This window comes from Telmatherina bonti (genome assembly GCF_933228915.1).
Source record: "Telmatherina bonti genome assembly, chromosome: 21".
In the NCBI taxonomy this organism is placed as follows: Eukaryota; Metazoa; Chordata; class Actinopteri; order Atheriniformes; family Telmatherinidae; genus Telmatherina; species Telmatherina bonti.
This window is the reverse complement of record NC_136630.1, coordinates 34,373,289-34,393,731: the sequence shown is the minus strand read 5'-3', so window position 1 is coordinate 34,393,731 and position 20,443 is coordinate 34,373,289. Positions and strand designations below refer to the sequence as shown.

At 44.1% G+C, this 20,443-nt stretch overlaps 1 protein-coding gene across 3 annotated transcripts; it reads right to left on the bottom strand.

The window, feature by feature from the left end:
• Window positions 1-2,346: 2,346 nt before the first annotated feature.
• Window positions 2,347-19,815, bottom strand: a1cf (apobec1 complementation factor; the record flags this gene model as incomplete). 3 transcript variants are annotated; one of them, XM_079260871.1, is made up of 12 exons in its annotated part: window positions 2,347-2,515; window positions 5,237-5,395; window positions 5,607-5,743; window positions 6,813-7,051; window positions 7,659-7,803; window positions 8,497-8,634; window positions 9,758-9,855; window positions 11,762-11,926; window positions 18,036-18,274; window positions 18,803-18,933; window positions 19,017-19,151; window positions 19,714-19,815. In XM_079260871.1, the coding sequence occupies 12 exons, from the start codon at window positions 19,813-19,815 to the stop codon at window positions 2,347-2,349; spliced, it is 1,857 nt and encodes a 618-aa protein (XP_079116997.1). The 3 variants fall into 3 exon arrangements, with proteins under 3 accessions (XP_079116997.1, XP_079116998.1, XP_079116999.1); XM_079260872.1 differs by having other exon boundaries at window positions 2,347-2,501; window positions 5,241-5,395; XM_079260873.1 differs by having other exon boundaries at window positions 2,347-2,501; window positions 5,241-5,395; window positions 6,813-7,027.
• Window positions 19,816-20,443: the final 628 nt, after the last annotated feature.

Sequence of the window (20,443 nt, the reverse complement as noted above, 5' to 3'; positions counted from 1 at the left end):
GTGTACAAGACTTACCCACAGTGTTCCACTTCCCTGTTACCTAGCAACAGCAGATGTGCTTGCTATATGATTAAAGCTTTCCAAGTCTATCCCAAAAATGGAGCCAGAGTTTTAATTTTATTTCTCTTCATTAAACTGTAGGTGGAAAGAGAAAGCATGTGAAAGAAGGGGCACCTTGTGTAGCTAACTTCAGACCCATGTAATTAAATCCATATCTTGCCATCAAGTAAACCACAAGCCAATGCTACCGCACAGCTCGGCTGCCGTCCCAGCTCTTCTGTCCATGTGTCAAATGAAACTGAACTTGATCTAATTATCAAAACTTGATTTTTACCTTAAAGAAATGACCCAAAGTCCAGTGATAGAAACAGATCTGTGCTTTCCTTTTACTGGGTTCTGAATGCATAATATTTATGATATTTATGCACATTAAAAGGTGCTCTTTGGCACTCAACTGCTGCTTTGTGTCATCACTGACCTTATCAATGTCTTAGCCAGTCATGCACTGCAGCAATCTGACATTGTTTTGGTCTGCCTGGATCTGGGTGGTTACCATGGTGATGACTTCTCTGGTGATGCTGGGGTTCCTCTTGGTCTGGACGGACTCCTAGCATATTGTTTCCTAATTTGTTTAGCAATGCCAAGATATGAGTCTATTTACTATTATTTCAATAATTCTGTAGTTAAAGTAAGTTTATGTTGGAGTGGGGTCAAGGGGCGGTGGTGGGGATAGAAGTCTGTTAGTGTGTGTGGGTGTTTTGTTTGTGATAAACTTGGTTGTGAGATTTCTCATGTCTCTAAGATGGAAAAACTTGCTTTTATGATGTGAAACATAATGACCTGCTGGTATGCGTGAAAAGTGCTACATAAATAAAGTCTGATTTGATTGTTTGTTGAATCAAACAGGAACACTGACACACTGAGTATGACTCAAATATAAGATCCAGTCATTAAAAAGACAAATAGAACAGTAAACATTGTGCTTTCTTTAGATGTTTGTTTGTTTGTTTGTTTATTTATTTATTAGGAATGATGTATGAATACAATTAACAATTAATGAAAACAAGTTTGCTTTAATTGCATGAAAACCCTCCAAGTTGCTTAATGCTTTCCTCTCATGACAGATTACTGATTCAGCTTCACACATTTCTGTTTACAAGACAAACATGTTGTCAAAGTGAAGGGAAATTACTGTACATAGCTCAACTGCACATTCACACTCTTTTCTGCTATAAAAATAAGTTGTAAGTGCTTCACACACTTTAATACTGTCTGTGCTTTGGCATGTTCACAGCTTGGATGCCAACGTGTGTTGTCGCTTCTAAACTCAACAACTTTTAGACAAAGAAGAAATTATGGAGTTGGACTGATACGATGCCGGGTGTCCAGAGGCTTGTGACCAGCACAGAGTTAATTAAAAACAGGTTAATTAAATGTTCTGCACACCAAAGTTCATAGCCACCAAGATATTTTCGAAACCTAAAACTGAATAGTTTTTACTTTACTGGAAACCAGACATAAGATGGTGACATAAATGGGAATATGTGAAGTATATGTTTGATACGAGAAGTTTAATTTACATCGTATTTACTCTTAGTCTACTTTCCTTGTTTTAAAAATATTTATTTTTCATCTTATTTTTGTGAAATATATTCATTATAACTTCACTTCATTCAAGTATTCATGTGAAAGGGTTTATTCATATATGACATGACTTTTGTAATAAATATATTAATGCACAAACAAGGTGCACATAGTCCTGATACAGATGGAAAATGAGCACAAAATAACAGCTTTGCATGGAAAAGCTTTGGTATGGCTCTTACCTACAGAGAGTTAGTTTGATAAAATTGGAGAAAAGTAATGTTATACAGGGAGACGCTAAAACAGAAGGCCCGTCCCTCTCCTTCAGGGTCCTCCCTCTTTTTCAGTTGCCTTGAGCTCCTAGATGTTTCAGAGGCTTTTCTGTCTATAAAACTTTCACATTTCCTGACACAATGAGGATTAAAGTCATATTTTTAAGATGACACAGTATACTAAGTCATGCCATCTATCTGACACGCAAAAAAACAAAACAAAACAAAAAACCCCCAATAAATCCATGTTTCTCTGAGATCAGAAGTCAGGCTTAAAAACCAAATGTGAGAAGCACTAGCATGAGAGAAGAAACGGATCATTAATTACAGCTGATCACAAACTGGTGGACGAGCTCACAATTCTGATTGGATGAAGAGCAGAAAGATGGAACTGGGTCATGTGACAGGTTTGTTTCTGGATGATTGGTGAGCCCAGCAGCAGAAAGAAGAAAGAATTGTAGTGTGAATGCAGCCTCTGGAAGCCAGACTTCTAGAAGACTCCGTAACCATCAGTGTGGCGTGTTGCCATAGCAAACGCAGGGTAGCCCTCGTAGGTGGTGTAGGCGGTCAGGTCCTGACCTAAAGAGATGGCCTGTTTCAGCTGGGAGGCCACCGCTGAGGATGCCGGGTTCGCCAAAGTGTAACCTGCACAGAGACACCACATGCGCCAAACCTTAAATTGAAGAACCAGCAAAGACTGAAACCATCCTTAATATGGTTTGATTTGTTTTTAATCTCAGCCTTCAGCATGTCTTATCCCAGACAGCAGACACTTTTGGTCCAAATCTGGGCAACATTCAGCTCAGTTACAGCATGGATAAGCGTTGGGTTGGCCGGATTGGTTGTTGAGTTGGTTCTATTACCGGCCTCCTTCCTTGTGCAAATTTTAATGTGTGCCAAATGTGGCCATGCGTATAGATCTACATGTACTGATCATCTGTATGGATCTAAATGAACTAGATAGATAGATAGATATGGATAATAATAAACAACGTAATAATCATCATCATCAGTCTGCTCTTAACGTATTTCAGACATAAAAGCTCCACCACCCGTTCCTCCGCCTGACAATCTAATGTCCACTCCACCTCTGCCCCCCTCCCTCTCCACGCCCCTGCAGAGTGTTGTACAGTCTGATAGCAGGCGGGAGGGAGAATTTCCTCTGTCTGTCTGTGGTACATCAGACCGATAGCAGCCTGTTGCTGACTGTACTCCTGCTCTGTAGGAGGACAGAGGATGTGTAGTATAGTCTATGATGGAATGAATCTTGGTCAGTATTTTTTGTTCTGTCCCTGCCTCCAAGGTTTCCAGCTTTAGTCCCACAACCGATCCTGCCTTTTTGATTAACTTATTCGGACGGTTAAGGCTCCTCCTGCAGCATAAAAGAACATGCAGGCGACCATCGACTGTTAGAACATGTGCAACAGCATGTTGCAGAAGATAAAAGATGTCAGTCTCCATAGAAAGTAGAGCCTCATTTGGACCTTCCTGTAGAGGTAGTCAGTGTTTTGAGACCAGTCCAGCTTATTGTCCAAGATGAGACCCAGGTATTTGTAGGATGTGACTGTTTGTATATCAACACCACCAATGCAGACAGGTTGTGGAGAAGGCTGCTGTTTTCAGAAGGCCAGGACCAACTCTTTGGTTTTGGAAGTGTTGAGCTGCACTTGGTTTCTCTCACACCACTCTGTGAAGTCACTCATCAGTTTCCTCTCCTCCCCCTCCTTATTTCCTCTGATACATGCAATAATAGCAGTGTCGCCTGGGTATTTCTGCATGTGACAAAGATCAGAGTTGTACCGGAAGTCAGTAGTATATAGGGTGAAGAGAGCAGGTGACAACACGCTCCCCTGTGGGGCTTCGTGCTGCTGATCAGGGTGCTGGACATTGTGTTACTAATCTTAACAAACTGAGGTCTGTTTGTTAGGCAGTTGATTATCCAGGAGACTAGGTATGGTTTTACTTCCATGCTGGTCAGTTTTCCCACAGTAAGGGAGGCTGAATAGTATTAAAAGCATTGGAAAAATCAGTTAAAGAATCCTCCCTCATCCTGGTGGGAGAGAGTCCAGTGTAGAGGATCTTGGACAAGCTGGACCTGCACCTTCAGTAGTTGCAGTACTATTGTCTCCAAGGATTTCATGAGATGTGATGTAAGGACCGAGGACGTCCAGTTGTCTGGATTGTCTCACATTTAGATTCTTTAGCACTCCGCTCACCTGTTGTGGAGTAATATGAGGAAAAAGTGGGTCCAGGGTGGAGGATGAACATCCTGTTGATGAAGAGGGTAGGTTGGGTACTGGGAGAGGGGAGGGGGACTGATGATTTGGTCCAGATGATGTTGGGACAGAGAAAGAGGGTACAGCAGTACTAAAGATAAACCTATTAAAAATGGTTGAACTCAGTTGCTCTCTCTAAATCTGCACCAGTTACTCCACTACTGCAACCTTCATTCCCTCCCTAAACATCTCTCATATTTTCCTCCCTCAACTTCCGTTGAGAGGACTGGTAAATGGAGAGCTTCGCCTTCTGGCTCAGCTCCTTCTTTCCCACAACAGACCGGCGCAGAGTCCGCATTACTGCAGACATCGTACCGATCCATACCGATCCAGCCAATTCCAAGTGCTCTTAATCATAAGAAGGAAGCCACAGTGAGGCTGACGAAGTAAGCTTGGATCATAGAGGTTGCTTGTCTGGTCTGAAATGTCAGAGGAAGCGGGGTAGCCATTGGGATAGATTGATGTGGTTAGACACTGGATGAGTACCTCCACCTGCCGTCTTAATTTGGATGCTGCTGCTCCCACAGTGACCCTACCCAAGGGATGGAGAGCTGGCACCGGGACTGAGTGGCCCTGAGGAGGGGGGCGTTCCTCCAACCACACATCATCTGTGTGTCTGCATGAGTCCCAGTCAGGCTTAAACAGACCGAAATAGGGCTGTAAACAGGTGAGGATAATGAGCCAGTCAGGTTGCAGACCAGTGATTAGTATGCCGGCGACACAGAGCGCTGGAGGGAAGGAGGAGAGGGTGTTAGATTGCCTTTTCTTTTCCTGGGTGGATGGGCTCCATTAGGAGTGTTTTTTGCTTTCAAAAGCTTCTATATAGGTTTTACAATCCTCAAGAAGTCTTGGAGGTAAGTTCGATAATAGCAAAGGAAACCGCGAATCTCACCACCAGTACCAGGAATTTGTTCTTTTAAGGTCTAAATGGCCTCCAGATCTTTTGAATCCATCTGAACTCCTTCTGCTGAGACAAAAGGTTCTACATTACGAACCTCCCTCTTGAATCAAGGCCAAGTTTGGGCCAAACATGTTTTGCTCTCTGGGCTGTTAGTAGTTAGGTGAGTTAGTGGGTTTTGGTGGGCTTTAGGTACGGACCTTCACATACCTGGGAAGGCTACTGAAGCCACAGTGGCTGCAGTAGCACAGCTGGCGTCAGCAGCGCTTTCTGTTTGTAGGCCAAGGGTCTGTAGGGTGTGTTCGGCTGCATGCACTTTGGCTTCGTCTACAGCTGCACATAGTTTAGTCGGAGTGAAGGGATGCCTGCAGAGAAATGCACAACCCTCAATACAAACCAGATAAACAGTTCAATTATAAGATGTTTTACCACCAACGACCTAAAGCTTACTTCATAACCATATATTTATTACGTGTTTCAGCTGAAGTGACAGTCATGAAATTGAAATAAACCTCTCTCATTTGGAAGGTTTTTCTCATCAGGATATGTAGTTAAAGCAGCAGAAGCATGGCTTACACGCTAGGATACTGAGTGGCCAGAGCTGGAATAGTAATCTTGTAGAGGAAGAGTTGTCTCTGGTCTGGACTGATGGCCGAGTGGAGTTGATAAACAGGCTGACCCCAGTTATTCTTCTGACACAGCTCCTCCAGAACCTGTAGAAACACCACCTTTATTTCAATAACTGGTGGAAGCATGAAGCAGATGGATGGTTCATCATGCAATCAACCACCCACCAGCAACACAACCAGAAAGCTAAAAATACACACAAAATAAAGATAATAATAATAATAATAATAATAATAATAAATTTGAGAAATAAACACACTGAATTGAGCTGAAAACGTCTTTGCTGTATTTTACAGAATTAATAAGATGTTTAGTTAAACATGGAGTAAAGCTCCTCTTGTCTCACATATAAGAAGTAAAATAATAACTAATAAGTCAGGGGTTTGTGATCTGATTTAATCCTGCAGAATAATCCAGGTTTATGGGGGTCATCGTCGTGGGGTTCCTACAGGACCAGATATTTAGTTTGGTTTCACTTTAAAGTTGAGTGAAGTGGATCAAAACACATGGACAACATCACACAGTCACAGCTGCTCACTAGGGGGCAATCATCAGAGCAACCAGAGAGCAGGAAGAAAGAGGAAGAAATCCAGCTTACTCCATTTTACAGAGAATGGGTGTTTCTCGATTCAGGTTCTGCACACTTCCAAGTGTGGATTTGTCAGCTGCATGCATCATTGTGGCGCGCCAAGTGCTTTCCCAATTCAGATGCTCCTTCCAGTCCACCCTTCAAATGCGCACTTCGTTTGGCTCCAGATTAGATTAAAACAAAGGAAACAAGAGATGTATCCTTTGCACCCTATCCCAGAATTCATTGCATTCCTGATATAAAATAATGAGCAGCAGAGTGCCGGTGTGGTGGTACCTCTGCTGCTCATTATTTTATATCAGGAACGCAATGAATTCTGGGATAGGATGCATCTCTTGTATCCTTCGTTTTAAGCCAATCTGGAGCCAAACGAAGTGCGCATTTGAAGGGTGGACTGGAAGGAGACGTTTGCAGCCGACAAATCCGTCCTTGGAAGTGTGCAGAACCTGAATTGAGAAATATCCGATGTCTCATCTGGTCTGTCTAGTTTCTGTCCAGAACCCGTGTTTGCCTCATGTGAAGCTAAAGCAGCAACAGGTGTTCTCTTCTGAAGTGTGTCCTGTTACCTGTGTTGCTGGTTTGATGCCAGCTGCCTTCAGGTTCATGGCAGCTGGGTTCATGGGGGTCAGCTCCATTCCCGGCAGCAGGTCGAACAGCTTCTCCTCCGCCTGCTTGTCCGCCTTCAGACTGAAGGAGGCGCTGCCACCACGCCCTATGGCTCCTCCCCCTGCAGCATAGGCCAGGTAGCCCCGCCCACCCAGTCCCCGCACCCCCGCAGCCCCTACAGGTACAGTCATGTAAATTTCTACAGGAGACCGAAAAGGCAGTGAAATCAATCAATCAAATCACCAGAAATCAGCCCAGAGATAGAATCACAGTCACACAATTATCCAATCAGAGTGGTAACCATGGTAACGGGTGGTTTTTCTGTCTGCTTTGAACTGATTTTACAGTAAAACTGCTGATTCAATAAATCTTCATAGATTCTTCATTAATGAAAATATTCAGATTTCTACACATTTTATATTTGAGTGATTCATAGAGGTTTCTGAAGCCCCACCTGTCCCATCTAGTCAACCTGTCTCACTTGTCCCACCTTGTCTAATTTTGTCCTAGTAGTGTTTCTAAGGCAGCAGGTCAGGTGAAGGTTAAGGTTTTTTCTGTTCCAGCTTTGTGGTATCTGCGTCTGCAGCTATGCTGTGATTAAACACTGTGCTGAGAGGCCGGAGCTTCACAAACATCTGTTCACAATCAGAAATGTCATCTGTTGTCCCACCAAACCCCTCTGAATCCTCAGACTTTGATTCTGTATGATTTGGAGTTCTGGGGGTTTTACTGGACAGCAGTCTATAAATCTCCTTTTATCAGGATGGACAGGTTCAGAATATCCAGGTGTGATAATCTGTCCTCACCTCTAACCGACGGCGTCCTGATTAATCCTCGACCTCCAACCGGAGTTTTGGCTGCAGGGAAGCGGAACTGTCCTGGGATGGCAGCATAGGCCTGGGGTGCATAGAACACTGGAGCTCCTATGTACGCTGCTGAAGGATCGTATACCTGCAGAAGGAAGAGGAACAAGCGGTGGAAAGGGAGGAAAAGAAGGAGGAGAAAGAGGAGAAGGAAAGTGAGCTGTTTATGGTGGCTATTCTTTTTCTGGTCAAAGTTTGTGCTTCTTCAACCCTCTTAGCGACTAAATCCTCTTCTGGATTGGACTCGGTTGGATCACAAAACTCCTGTCCATCCGTTTGCAGCTGGTTTGGGAAGGAGGTATGCCCTGGAATAGACTCGTTAGCCCACTGAGACTGAACTTGATTAAGTGGGAAATGGATGGATGATGAACAGATAGACAGATGGAAGGATTTATAAATAGATAGATGGTTGGATAAATGATGGATGGATAGGTTGACATATGGATGGATGGATAAAGGAATAGATGGGTACATGAATGAATGGATGGATGGATGGATGGATGGACAGATAGACTGACAGACAGATGGATGGATGATATCCTTCCTCAAATGAAGAAGAAAAAGAATCAAGAAGGTTCTTAGGGTTTTAGCTGATAACTGCTGCTCCACATGATGAGTCAGGTCATGGACAGTCTTTGTCTTCATACTAAGACTCCTGCTGCTGCTGATCTTCCACCTAACTGGGAACGAGCTGTGTTATGGTGCTGCTCCTGCTATGAATGAGCTGAAAAATGGCTCTGCCTGGTCTGTTATGAGGCTGATGATGTGTTTGTTTTCCTACCTGTCCCAGGGTGTAGGCGCTATAGTCCGTCTGCAGCAAAGAGCCCCCTCTTCCTCCTGTCCCTCTGGTGTATCGAACATAGCTGTCCTTGTCCACCGGCTTGGCCAGAGTCACCTCAATGGGAGAGCCATCCACCACCTGCAGCATGGAGGAAAATGATGCTTAAAAAGGAAATGAAATCTGTCGTCTGCAGGGAGACAGAAAACCAGGAATTCTGTTGCTGGTAATTCAGACGATGTAAACCTGCTCCAGATTGATATAATAATCACCCCAATATCTCCAGAGATTAGTTATGATAGAAAATCATCTTTTTTATTTTCTTTTAATTTTAACCTTTATTTAACCAGGTAAAATCAGTTGAGAACAACTTCTCACTTACAATGATGACCTGGTGAGAGGCCCCCACGATTTAAACAAAGATCATCAACTTTTCCTTTTCTTTTTTTTTTTTAACCTGTCCTGTCCAGCATCTCAGCAGACAGAACAACAATCTGTGTGCCATATTTTTGCCAGACAGATTTGCTCTGTCAAGGGAGACATGTCATGTATATAGCTGCCCTTGATAATCTGAATATTTTTATTATTATTATTATTTTTATTGTAATCATCATCAGTCTTGATATGGCCGTGCTGGACATGGCAGGGGAAAAGGAAAGAAGAAGTTGAAGGGAGAGAAGGAAAAGAGAGAGAGAAAAGAAAGGCGTGTCTAAGCTGCTAAAGTTACAGTATTCGCAAAACAATATAAACTACTACAGGACTGCAATACAACAAGATATAAGTTGAACAGTGACAATATGCAAAACAAAATAAATAAATAAAGAAATAAATGAATAACGAAAATAACAACTATAATATCAACTGTTATCAAACACACCTGCAGAGAATCATCATCAACTTTTCCTCCTGACAATGCCAACTCAGCTCCTGCTGATCAAACAAAAAACTAACGTGTCTTGTCACAGTCAGACACACCTGTCCATCTACCTGGTCATGAGCTGGAGAACAGGACTAGCGTCAGCCTTTCATTCTGCAGATCATCACCTGCCCCAGTAATCTGTCCTGACCGAAAGCTGGTCCATGTGAATGCGGGGTTTCTGTTATAATTTATTCTGCTGTTATCTTACTGTCTAAGCTGCTGGAGACCAGTTGGAGATGAATGTGGAAGATGGACTACATGAGTCTGACATCCTGGTTTATACAATGTATTGTTTGTCAGTGTTGGTCATTGTGGTTGTTCCAGGTTAACAACACGACTGCTGACCTTCCCGTTGAGCGCCTTCATGGCATTAATAGCATCCTCTCTCTGAGTGAAGTGCACAAAGGCATAGTCTCTGATCTTCTTCACCCGCTCCACTGCACCTGCAACACAAAAACCAGTTAACCCAATAAGACCTTCATGAAAAGAAATGTTTTTAATCTCAGAAAACCGTAAACTGCAGCTTGACTAAACCCTGATGAGAAGATATTACTGCTTTGGAGTGTCTTCATTTGGTAAAGATAAAACAGAAAAATTAAAGATGTGTTTAATGTCTGTTGTAAAAAAAACTGTACAGGACCTTTACCATCCTCTCCATCATTTTTCATTTAATTTCATTAACAGACTTACAACCTCATCTTTCTGCAAACTATCAGAAAAACACTCCTCATTAAGCATACACTACTCACAAAAAGTTAGGGATATTTGGCTTTCAGGTGAAATTGATGGAAAATGCAATATGTTCATGCTACAGTGATATAATATCATAAAAGTAAGACATTTAAGTAGAAGGATGCACTACTGATTTCCTCATCTCAAAAAATTCATCCAACACAAAAGGTAACAACAATGGTAGTTACACCACAACAAAAAATGTGAACGTCTCAATATCTGGTCATGTGCCCTTGAGCATCAATTACAGCTTGACAACGACGTCTCATGCTGTTCACAAGGCAACTTATTGCCTGCTGAGGCATGGCATCCCACTCTTCTTGAAGGGCAGCCCTCAGGTCATTGAGGTTCTGGGGTGCAGGGTCTCGAGCCTCTACACGACGGCTCAGCTGATCCCACAGGTTTTCAATGGGATTCAGGTCTGGAGAGAGTGCAGGCCGTTCCATTTGAGGTCCACCAGTCTCCAACAGCCGTTCCCTGATGATGCGGCCTCGATGAGCAGGAGCATTGTCGTCCATGAAGATGAAATTAGGCCTGTGCTGTTCATGTAGGGGCACAATCACTGGATTAATGATGTTATTCAGGTAGTATGGGCTTGTCGCTGTACCATTCACAAAGTGTAGGGCAGTTCTGTACCAAGTGGACACCCCTGCCCACACTGTAACACCGCCACCACCAAAAGCTGGCCTGGTGACAACAGTGGCTGATGCATAGCGCTCTCCCTGACGTCTCCAACATGGTTGCCGGCCATCATTTCTGCTCAGTGTGAATCGACTTTCATCAGAGAACAGCACTGAGGCCCACTGGTTCCTCGTCCAGCGTAAATGCTCCCTGGCCCATGCAAGACGATGATGCCTGTGCCTGGCGGTGTGGTCAGGTACCCGTGCAGGTCGTCTAGCACGCAGACCACGCTGATGGAAACGGTTTGGAATGGTCTGACGTGACACTTGGGTGCCTCTCACCTCTCTTAAACGTGCCTGGAGTTGAGTGGCATTCATCATCCGGTTTCTCAGGGCAGTGTTCACAATGTAGCGGTCATCAGCACGGGATGTGGCCAAAGGACGTCCACTTCTAGGCCTTTCTGTGACTCTTCCAGTCTCTCCATATCTCTGTTGCAACCTGCTGATGACACTCTGTGACACTCCAAGCTCAGTGGCCACTTCTGTCTGAGAACGTCCTGTTTGAAGCATGGCAATGGCAAGGGACTGTTGTTCCATTGTTAGGTGTCGTCTTGGTCTCATGATGTCAAAATGTGAACAGCATGATGAGGACAACTGTTTAAACACCAGCTCTAATTGAACCAGGACATTTATTGGTCAATTCAAGGATCAAACACCTGCCGTGATTTTTGCCGTTAAGCTCCTTGTTAGAGAACAGCAACTTGTGCAAAATTTATTGAAGCATTTAACAGTTGGACATGTGCATTTAAAAGCTTAGAAAAGATCACATTAAGTTCACCTGTACAGGTTTGAATGCATTTTAGGCTTGTTGTGAAATTTCACCCAAAAGCTGAATATCCCTAACTTTTTGTGAATAGTGTAACTTGGTAAACTTGTGCATTTAAGGACAGTTGGCCATGAGAACCTTCACAAGCATTGTGGTATGGTACTGCAGTACCTGGCTTCAGGCTATTAAACTCCTTTTCGATAGTTTCCTCCGTAGTCTGCAGCATCAAGTTCCTCACATACAGAATCTTGACTGTTGCCATGGTATCCTCATCCACCTCCACCTCAGGCTCTGCCCAGTCCACTGCAATGGGATGTCCCCACAGCTGGATGCGACCTGTGAGTAGAGTTCTAATCATGATGGGTGGATACTCGGTCAGATGTATTCACTTTATCAGGTTCAACTTCCTGTTTACAGATATCTAACCAGCAAATCGCATGACTATTTTATTTAACTTCCTGTTAACTAGCCAATCAGATGTCAGCATGTACTCTTTGTAATGTTGTTCTGAGTATTTACTGTGATTTTGCACGCGCAACCATCTATAGGGTTTGCAGAGAATGGTCTGACAAAGAGAAAATGTCCAGCGAGCAGCAGTTGTCTGTATAGTAAAAGGCTAGCTAGGAACCTTTGCCTGGGTATGTTTTCGGGAGGAGGAAGTTATAAAATAACTATAGTTCCGGCAAAATAGATGTGCCCTCTCCTTCTCAAAGGTTTCTATGTCCTTACACAAGGATACAACATGGTGTCAGAAGTAGGATTACATGCTTCCCGAGGAGAGATGAGTGATGGATGCCAGTTACCAGCATGAAAGGACTGAGGAAAGTTAAAAATAACTAGCATTTTGCAGCTAGCAAAGCACAGTTAGGTGGTAACAAGGCACCGAAAACACAGTTTGCCAAAATGGCACAATATCAAGTAAAAGAGTCAGAAATGTTTTTTGTTGAAGGCAGAACACTGGACTGTAAAGGGCAGGGAATGGACCCAAAAGCAGCACCACATATATAATGTCAGATAAAAACAGTTCCCTAGTGTTTTGAACACAGAATGGACCTGAAGGCAGCACAAGAGATCCAGACAAGTTAGCAATCTTCATTAGATCCACTTGGAGAAGTAGGTTAAGTGTTGGACTTAAACTCTGGTTTCCAGCATGCCAAACAGAGTAATATCCTCTTGGCCAACTGAGCAGGCAAATAGCAAAAGCAATGTCTGAGACGAAAACCACTAACTCACAAGTGGTGGTCCTCTAGGACAGAAAACCAGTAGACTGTGGGGTGCAGGTTCCAAGGGCAAGACAAGGGCAAGACAGAAGACGGTAGTCGGGGGCAGATCAGGTAGGTAGCAGGCAGGCAGTTCAGAAAAGAGTGCTGGAAGGTCAGGCATGAAGGCAATAACAATCTGGTGGAAGCTGCATATATACAGGCTACACTGATAGGGGATGATGAATGGTTGGCAGTGGCAGGGGAGGGCCCTGAAGTGGGGTGTGGCTTTGCTGCAAAGCAGGAGGAAGCAAGGCTGATTGTGACATGAACCATGTTAAAAACTTTGAGGGATTCTGATTGTGTCTGTACTTGAGACCTAAGGTGATAAAAACCAGGTGAACACACTGATTTACAGCATGGGAGAAGAAGCTGAGAACATTTACATTTTACCCCAGAACAAGTGAATAAGTATGATACAGTCCAGCAGAGGCTAGATGCTCACTTTGTGGCTCGGAGGAATGTTTTATTCAAAAGAGCTCAGTTTAATCAATGGTAGCAAAAGATAAGTGAGTAGGCAGATAGATTTATAACCGCACTACATTGTATAGCTGAATATTGTGGCTACAGCCCACGACATGATGAGATGGTCAGAGACGGACTCAGAGACAAGTGTTTATTGGAGGAGCTACAACTAGACTAAGCTTTGACTCTAGAAAAGGCTCTTGTAAAAGCAAAACAAGGTGAAATTGTCAACAGACAAGAAATTCTGAAGATGAATTTCAAAAGGGGAAGTTGTCAACACTTAAATTGACAGTTTATGACTAAGACCACAAGGGGGAACCAAACCTAAACAAACAAAAATGCCTCAAAAAGAAAGACTCAGCAATGTCAAACCGAGCACAAGGTGTGGACACATAAAAATCCACATGTTTCACCAGTGTCCTTCCAAAGTGTCACATACAATCACTGCAAAAAGAAAGGACATTTTGTTAGGGTGTGCAGGTCTTAGAAAATGCAGGAAGTTCAGGTGGAAGCGATTTCAGAGAACTCTTCATCGGATGAAATTGCATTGCATTTTGGGATCACTATCTAGTTAGTCTTCATAACCATGGATGACAGAAATAAAAACGACAACTCCAGTACTGTGTTTAAAATTTACAAAGTGGCTGATTGAAAGAAGTCCCAACAAACATGTATGAAAACAAACACAGTTCAGTGAACTTGTACCAACTGAAAAAGTACTGTTGGGACCTGGAAGGTCTGACCAGGAAAGATAAAAGCATAAAAGATTACATTTTAGTTTAAAGAATAAGTCAAGTTTCGCTGAGCTAACAAGCAACAATTGCACTACAGCTGGTAGCTAGGCATTGATACAGCTACCCTCAATTGTAAAGAGACAGTGAGGCAGGGATTTCCAGAACTGTTCAGTCTGTGCCGAGATTCGTTCCCTGGCCCAGCAGATTGGTCATCTCTAGCCAGCGTCCCCACATCCAGCCGTCCAACACGCAGAGGTGGGTACGTCCTCACCAGAACCCACACCTGTTCCGGTTCCAGTCCATCCCGCTGCCGGATTCATTCAGCTGGCTCGGCCTGAGAGGTTCTCCGGAGACTCTGGAGACTGTTGGGCCTTCCTCACATAATGTGATCTTCACTTTGAACTCCAGGCGGAGCACCACTCTTCGGACTGAGCCAAAATTGCCTACATCATCACTCACGAGCCGAGGCCTGGGCCACAGCTGAGTGGCAGCGCAAGTCTCCAGTCTGTGACTCCCTCAACGGTTTCATTATGGCTTTTACCCAGATTTTCCAGCATACCAGGGGTTTCCTGTTCCTGCGCTCATTGACTCCGGTTTTGAACAAAGCCTGCTAGACCACGATTTGGTCAAACAGTCAGGCATCAAACTGGAGGCATTAAATCACCCCTTTGCAGTCACCTCCCTTAATGGTCGGATAGTTTCTACCATTAAATTAAGCCTGTTCATGTTGTTGTTTCTGGTAACCACCATGAGCACATCCGGTTCTTTGTTTTTTCCTCCCCCCAACATCCTATTGTGTTTGGCCACTCCTGGTTAACCCAGTGCAACTCTGTCATTGACTGGAGCTCTGGTCTTGTTGGGTGGAGTGACCACTGTCATGCCACCTGCCTCCAGTTCGCCCGGCCTCCTGTTGGGGTCCCATCTGGCTCGGTGGAGACGCCGCCCTCTCCTGACCTGTCCGCGGTTCCTCCAGAGTATCACGATTTGGCTGAGGTATTTAATAAGATTAAGGCTCTATCTCTGCCGCCTCACAGACCGTATGAAATCACTATTAAGAAAAAGTACCCTCTGCCTTTGATTAACTCTGCTTTTGAAGTCCGACAGGAAGCCCGGATTTTCACTAAGCTGGATCTACACAGGAGATACCCAGGACTTTGTAGCCGCCTGCCCCGTCTGTGCCCGAAGCAAGTCGAGCAACCAGCCTCCTGCGGGCCAGTTGCAGCCACTTCCAGGTCAGCCTTGGTCCCACATCGCCTTGGATTTAGTCTCCGGGCTACCCCCCTCCAATGGTAAAACTGTAATCCTAACTATTGTAGACCGGTTTTCAAAGGCTGCACACTTTGTAGCACTCCGTGGGTTCCCCACAGCTGCTGAGACAGCTAGGCTCCTGGTCAAACATGTCTTCCGCCTCCATGGTATCCCTACTAACATTGTCTCTGACCGGGAACCCCAGTTTGTTTCTCAGCTTTGGAAGTCCTTCTGCTCTGCTTTTGGTTCTTCTGCCAGCCTTTCCTCTGGATACACCAACCGCAAACCAACGGGCAGACGGAGCAGACGAACCAGGCCTTGGAGGCTGCACTCCGCTGTATCTGCTCTCGCCGCCAGACCACATGGAGTTCTGAGCTGCCCTGGGTAGAGTAAGCCCACAATTCTCTAACCTCCTCTGCTTCTGGTCTCTCCCCATTTGAGTGCTCCCTGGGGTACCAACCGCCACTGCTTCCGGAGGAGGAGGCACAGACATCTGTTCCATCTGTCCAACACCAACTCCGTCGATGCAGGCAGATCTGGAAGGAGGCCCGGGCAAAGGAGGCCCCATCAAAGACCAACAAAAGGCTGGCCGATCGTCACCGAACCCCCGCTCCTGCCTACACCCCGGGTCAGTTTGTCTGGCTCTCTCACTATCAGGCTGCGAACTGAATCCAGGAAGCTATCCCTGAGATTCATCGGCCCATTCCAGTTCATCAAGATGGTAACCCCTGTGACTGCTAAGCTGCGCCTCCCAAGGTCCCTTCGTGTCCATCTTGTCTTCCACGTGTCCCAGCTCAAACCCCATGTGACCAGTCCTCTGCAGCCAGCCGTTACTTTGCCCCCTTCTCCACGCGTCCTTGATGGTGCACCAGCCTATACCATCCGTCGCCTCCTGGATGTCCGTCGGCGGGGCTGAGGATACCAGTACCTTGTGGACTGGCAGGGCTACGGCCCAGAGGAGAGATCATGGGTGCCCACCTCCCAGATCCTTGAATACTCCCTTGTCAGGGACTTCTATCACCGTCACCCAACAAGAGGAGTTGTGCGCCCAGGGGCACTCCCTGCAGGGGGGTGGGGGGTACTGTCAGGATCCAGTTCCTGGGTGCCTTGTCTGCCCCTCCCTTGTGCACAATTTCCTCCTCCCAGCTTCCTTATTGCCTCATATGTTTCACCTGTGTGTTCTCTCCCTTGTGAGTACTTAGGTGCCTGGCTGTTTCTGTTTCTTTGCCAGATCATTTTGTGTCCTCACCTCGCGATCCAGGCCTTTTCTCTGATGTTTTTCTCCAGATACCTTGTTTTGTCCTGAACCTTGGGTTTCTTTTTTTTCATTAAAGAACTGTTGGCGCTAACTTCCTGTCCAGCCTGTGTGTCCACCCCCAGACCTGACAGCAGATTTCTCTTTCTAAAGATTCATCCCTACTTACAGCCTTCCTCTGGTTGCTATTGCTACAATAATCTGTACTTTAGACTCTCTTCAGCCTCAGAACACTTCCAAAAATGCATGCAACACATTCTGGAAGGCTTGGAGGGGGTTATGTGCCAAATTGAGAATGTCCTCATCTGGGGGGTGGATCAAAACCAGATGGATCAAACCATGGTTGTGGCAGTCATGAAAGAGCCTACCAACATTTCTGAGGTGCAACGTTTTCTTGGAATGGCAACCTTGGGAAAACATGTCCACTCTGAGATCGGCTGAAATCTGCAAAGACATTGATGCTCTATCTAGAACACCAGTAACATGTTCAGAGGATCGACTGCAAGAGGAGGAGATCGATTTCTATGCCTACGCTTTCATGTCCAGCCTTTCTGCAATCAAAAGACTCAAAGAAATACAGGCCCACTGCTTGAGCTGCTGACTGATGTGATCAGTCAGCAGCTCAAGCAGATAAACATCAAGAATTCACCATCTTCTCTCTTGCTTCTCATCATAAAATACTTATCTTATCATGAGGCCCATAAGTTTGAGTTACATTAGACAATGACGCAGTAACTTAGGCTGTGACTGGCTGATAACGCAGCCTTACAGTCATTGTGTCTGCTCTTTTATCATCAACCAGGCTGTGACTCACGCAGTGAGCCACTACTATGTAAAAAAAATTTTTTTTGGTCTACTTAATGTTAAATGTATTTCATTATGATTCATCATTTTATCACTGTTGTATGGTTTGATTGTTTTTGCACCACGTTATTTTTTATTTACTTTGACACAAGAGCTGTTACCTTCATTTCTTTGCATCCTGTGCAATCAAAATAAAATGGGTTGTTTGAAAAGCGTAAAAAAAATCCCCACATTACTTTCACATTTACATTTATCAGATTTGACATGGGGTCACATGACCAATTAATTTCAACTAAAGGTGCCTGCTGATGACTTTTTTCGTCATCTGATCAGGACAGCAGTAGTGGAGCCAAAATATCTGCTCCAAACAAAATGTTTTGTATCTCTATCTGACAAGTGGAATTTTGTGAGATGAAATTTCACCAGAATTATGGCTTATGCACTGAACACCATTCAATGCAAACACCTGCAAATTTGCAAATGTCAATATTTATAAATATCACTTTTATTTTGGTAAAAAAATTCATAGAAAGATATTGAGATTCTTTGAATGAAATATTTAGCAGTTTTTATGTTTACGGTGTTCATCTGATTGGTTTGATTAAGGTCTGTCAATGCAAAGTCTCACTGATGAGGAAACTATGAGGATAAAACTAAAAACCCGTAATGTGTTCTCTCACCTGGCAGCAGTTTGCGTCGAGCCATGGCGGCCGATCTGTGACTCTCATACTCCACAAAGGCGAAGCCTCGATTCTTGGACTTGTCAGCAGCACTTGGGTACACAATAACATCCATGACCCCTTCGGTGACCTTCTTCATTTCTGTCAGGATCTCATCACGCTTCTTAGTTTTGGGAATTCCGCCCACAAACAGACGACAGTTGTCAACGCTGGCACAAACCCCAAGGAGGCGGCCGTTCCTTGAGAGAAGAAGTCAGTTTTAAAACAAGTCAGAAAAATAGTTGCTAAGAAGTTGCTTGTTTACCGAGTCTGGATGTGTCTGTAGCCCTAAAGTTGTGGTGGGGTGTTTACCGGTTTTGTGTGGTTAGAAGTTCTGATGCCTGCTGGGTTGAATTTGGATGGTTGATGTTCATTAACTGCTAGCAAGACTCTAACCTGTTAATCTGTTTTTTTTTTACAAGATTGTAGAAGGTATATAGATAGTAAGTAGATTGTCTTAGCAGGTTGTGAATGGTTAGTGGGACGTTTATAGGATGTTGGTAGAGTTTATTGTTCAATGATTCTTGGTTTCTGTGCTGTTAGAAGGTAAAGAGAATATAAACAAACATCTCATGAAAACATGTTAACAAACACCCCAAGATTTTAGCTGAAGGCTAGCTTCTTTTATTGTCCCTGGATGTTAAAAGTTAAAATTTGAAGTTGGGTTTCTTGCAGTTCAGCAGGAGACAGAACTACATCTCCATGGATATTACATAGCAGATACTGACCTGATCTCATAGTTGTTGAGCTGTTTCATGGCTGTTTTGGCCTCCTGTTTGGTGCTAAAGGTGACAAAGGCATAACCTCTGTTGTTCCCATTGAAGTCCATCATCATCCTCACCTCATAGATCTTTCCAAACTGAAGTGAGGAAGAAGAGAAGGTAAGGAGATGAGAGAACATGGAATACAGCAAACTGTGGTGACAGAATCCTCCTTTTAAACCTTTTCACAGAGTGGAACCAGTTCATCTTCAAACAGATCCCTGGGTAGCTTCCCCACAAAGATCTCGCTTCCTCTTTCAGGTGGAGGTCCGTCCCAGCCGGGTGGTGGACCGCCATACCGCCGCTGGCCATTCTCCTGCAACCAGAAACAAACTAAAACATCAACCAGATGAGATATAGTAAAGTTAGTTTGTCTCTGATTCCAGTTCAGTTCCAGTCTGTATCCAGTCTGAGTACAGAGCGATTAGAGTTCAGTTTCAGTCCAGTCTGAGTCCAGCCTGAGTCCAGTCTGATTCCAGTTCAGTTCCAGTATGATTCCAGTCAGGTTCCAGTCTGATTCAAGTGCAGTTCCAGTCTTGTTCCATAATATGTCTGTAGTGTAGTTGCAGTCTTCGTCCAGTGTGATTCCAGGCTTATGTCTGAATCAGCCAGTGGCTCATGAGGCAACGCCAGTTGGTGACCCAAAGGTGACCTAAAAGGTCAGTAAATGGAACCCTGCTCTCCCAGTCGGTGAATAAACGTGAATGTGTGTTTTGGTTGACACACTGGTGGCCATGTTGGCTTTAGTCTGTTTCAGGTACAGTTGTAGCTACACATATAGCTTACCAATTAATAATGGATCCAATGTAAAGTACTTTGGGTCCACTATAGAATTAAAATCCATCATTGTCTAAATTACGTCCAGTCCACCTCCTGACCTGCTGCAGCTGGTACCCGGTCCGTTGGGTCAGTGCCCGCAGCGCCGCCTCCTTCTGTGTCCCTGCCAGCCCGTCTCCACTTGCTTTCTGATTGGATTCCATTGGGTGTGATTGACAGGATATGTAAATCAGGGAAATTAGTGGTGCTCACTGGAAAACAACAGAAGAACAAGTCACTGTGGTCCTCTGCCTGTAGATTCTATGTAAGCTGTTAAACTTGGCAACACAAAGTGGAATTCATTGTTTCCAAACAATAAAAAAAAAGGCAGCTTTTTCGCAATGATGAATCCAAAGGGTCAAAAATCTTTTTACTGCACTTTTTATTTTCCAGAACATTTGTTTTTTTTTTTTTCATGCTTAATATTTAGTTGTGCATTAAAAAAGAAAATTTCATAAATATCTTTAAGTTCAGTCCATTGTACACAATATGAATTGATAAGAAAGTTGAGGGACTTTGACAGATTGAAACCCAATCACAGCACTGTTTTTAGCCAAATCAAATAGAAAGTATGACATATACATCTTTTAATTTCTCTTCTTTGTTTGATGTCCCTGGCTTTCAGAGTGTGGGATTTTATTCCCACTGATGTCATTTTTGTGGAATTATTTTTGCAAGTAAACACACCTCGCCACACATGCCATGAGGCATGTTGTATGTAGACTTAGTGCATCTCAGTATGCACGTTTACATCAAGGAAAAAGTTATGCCCATAAATAGATACTGTTGCTT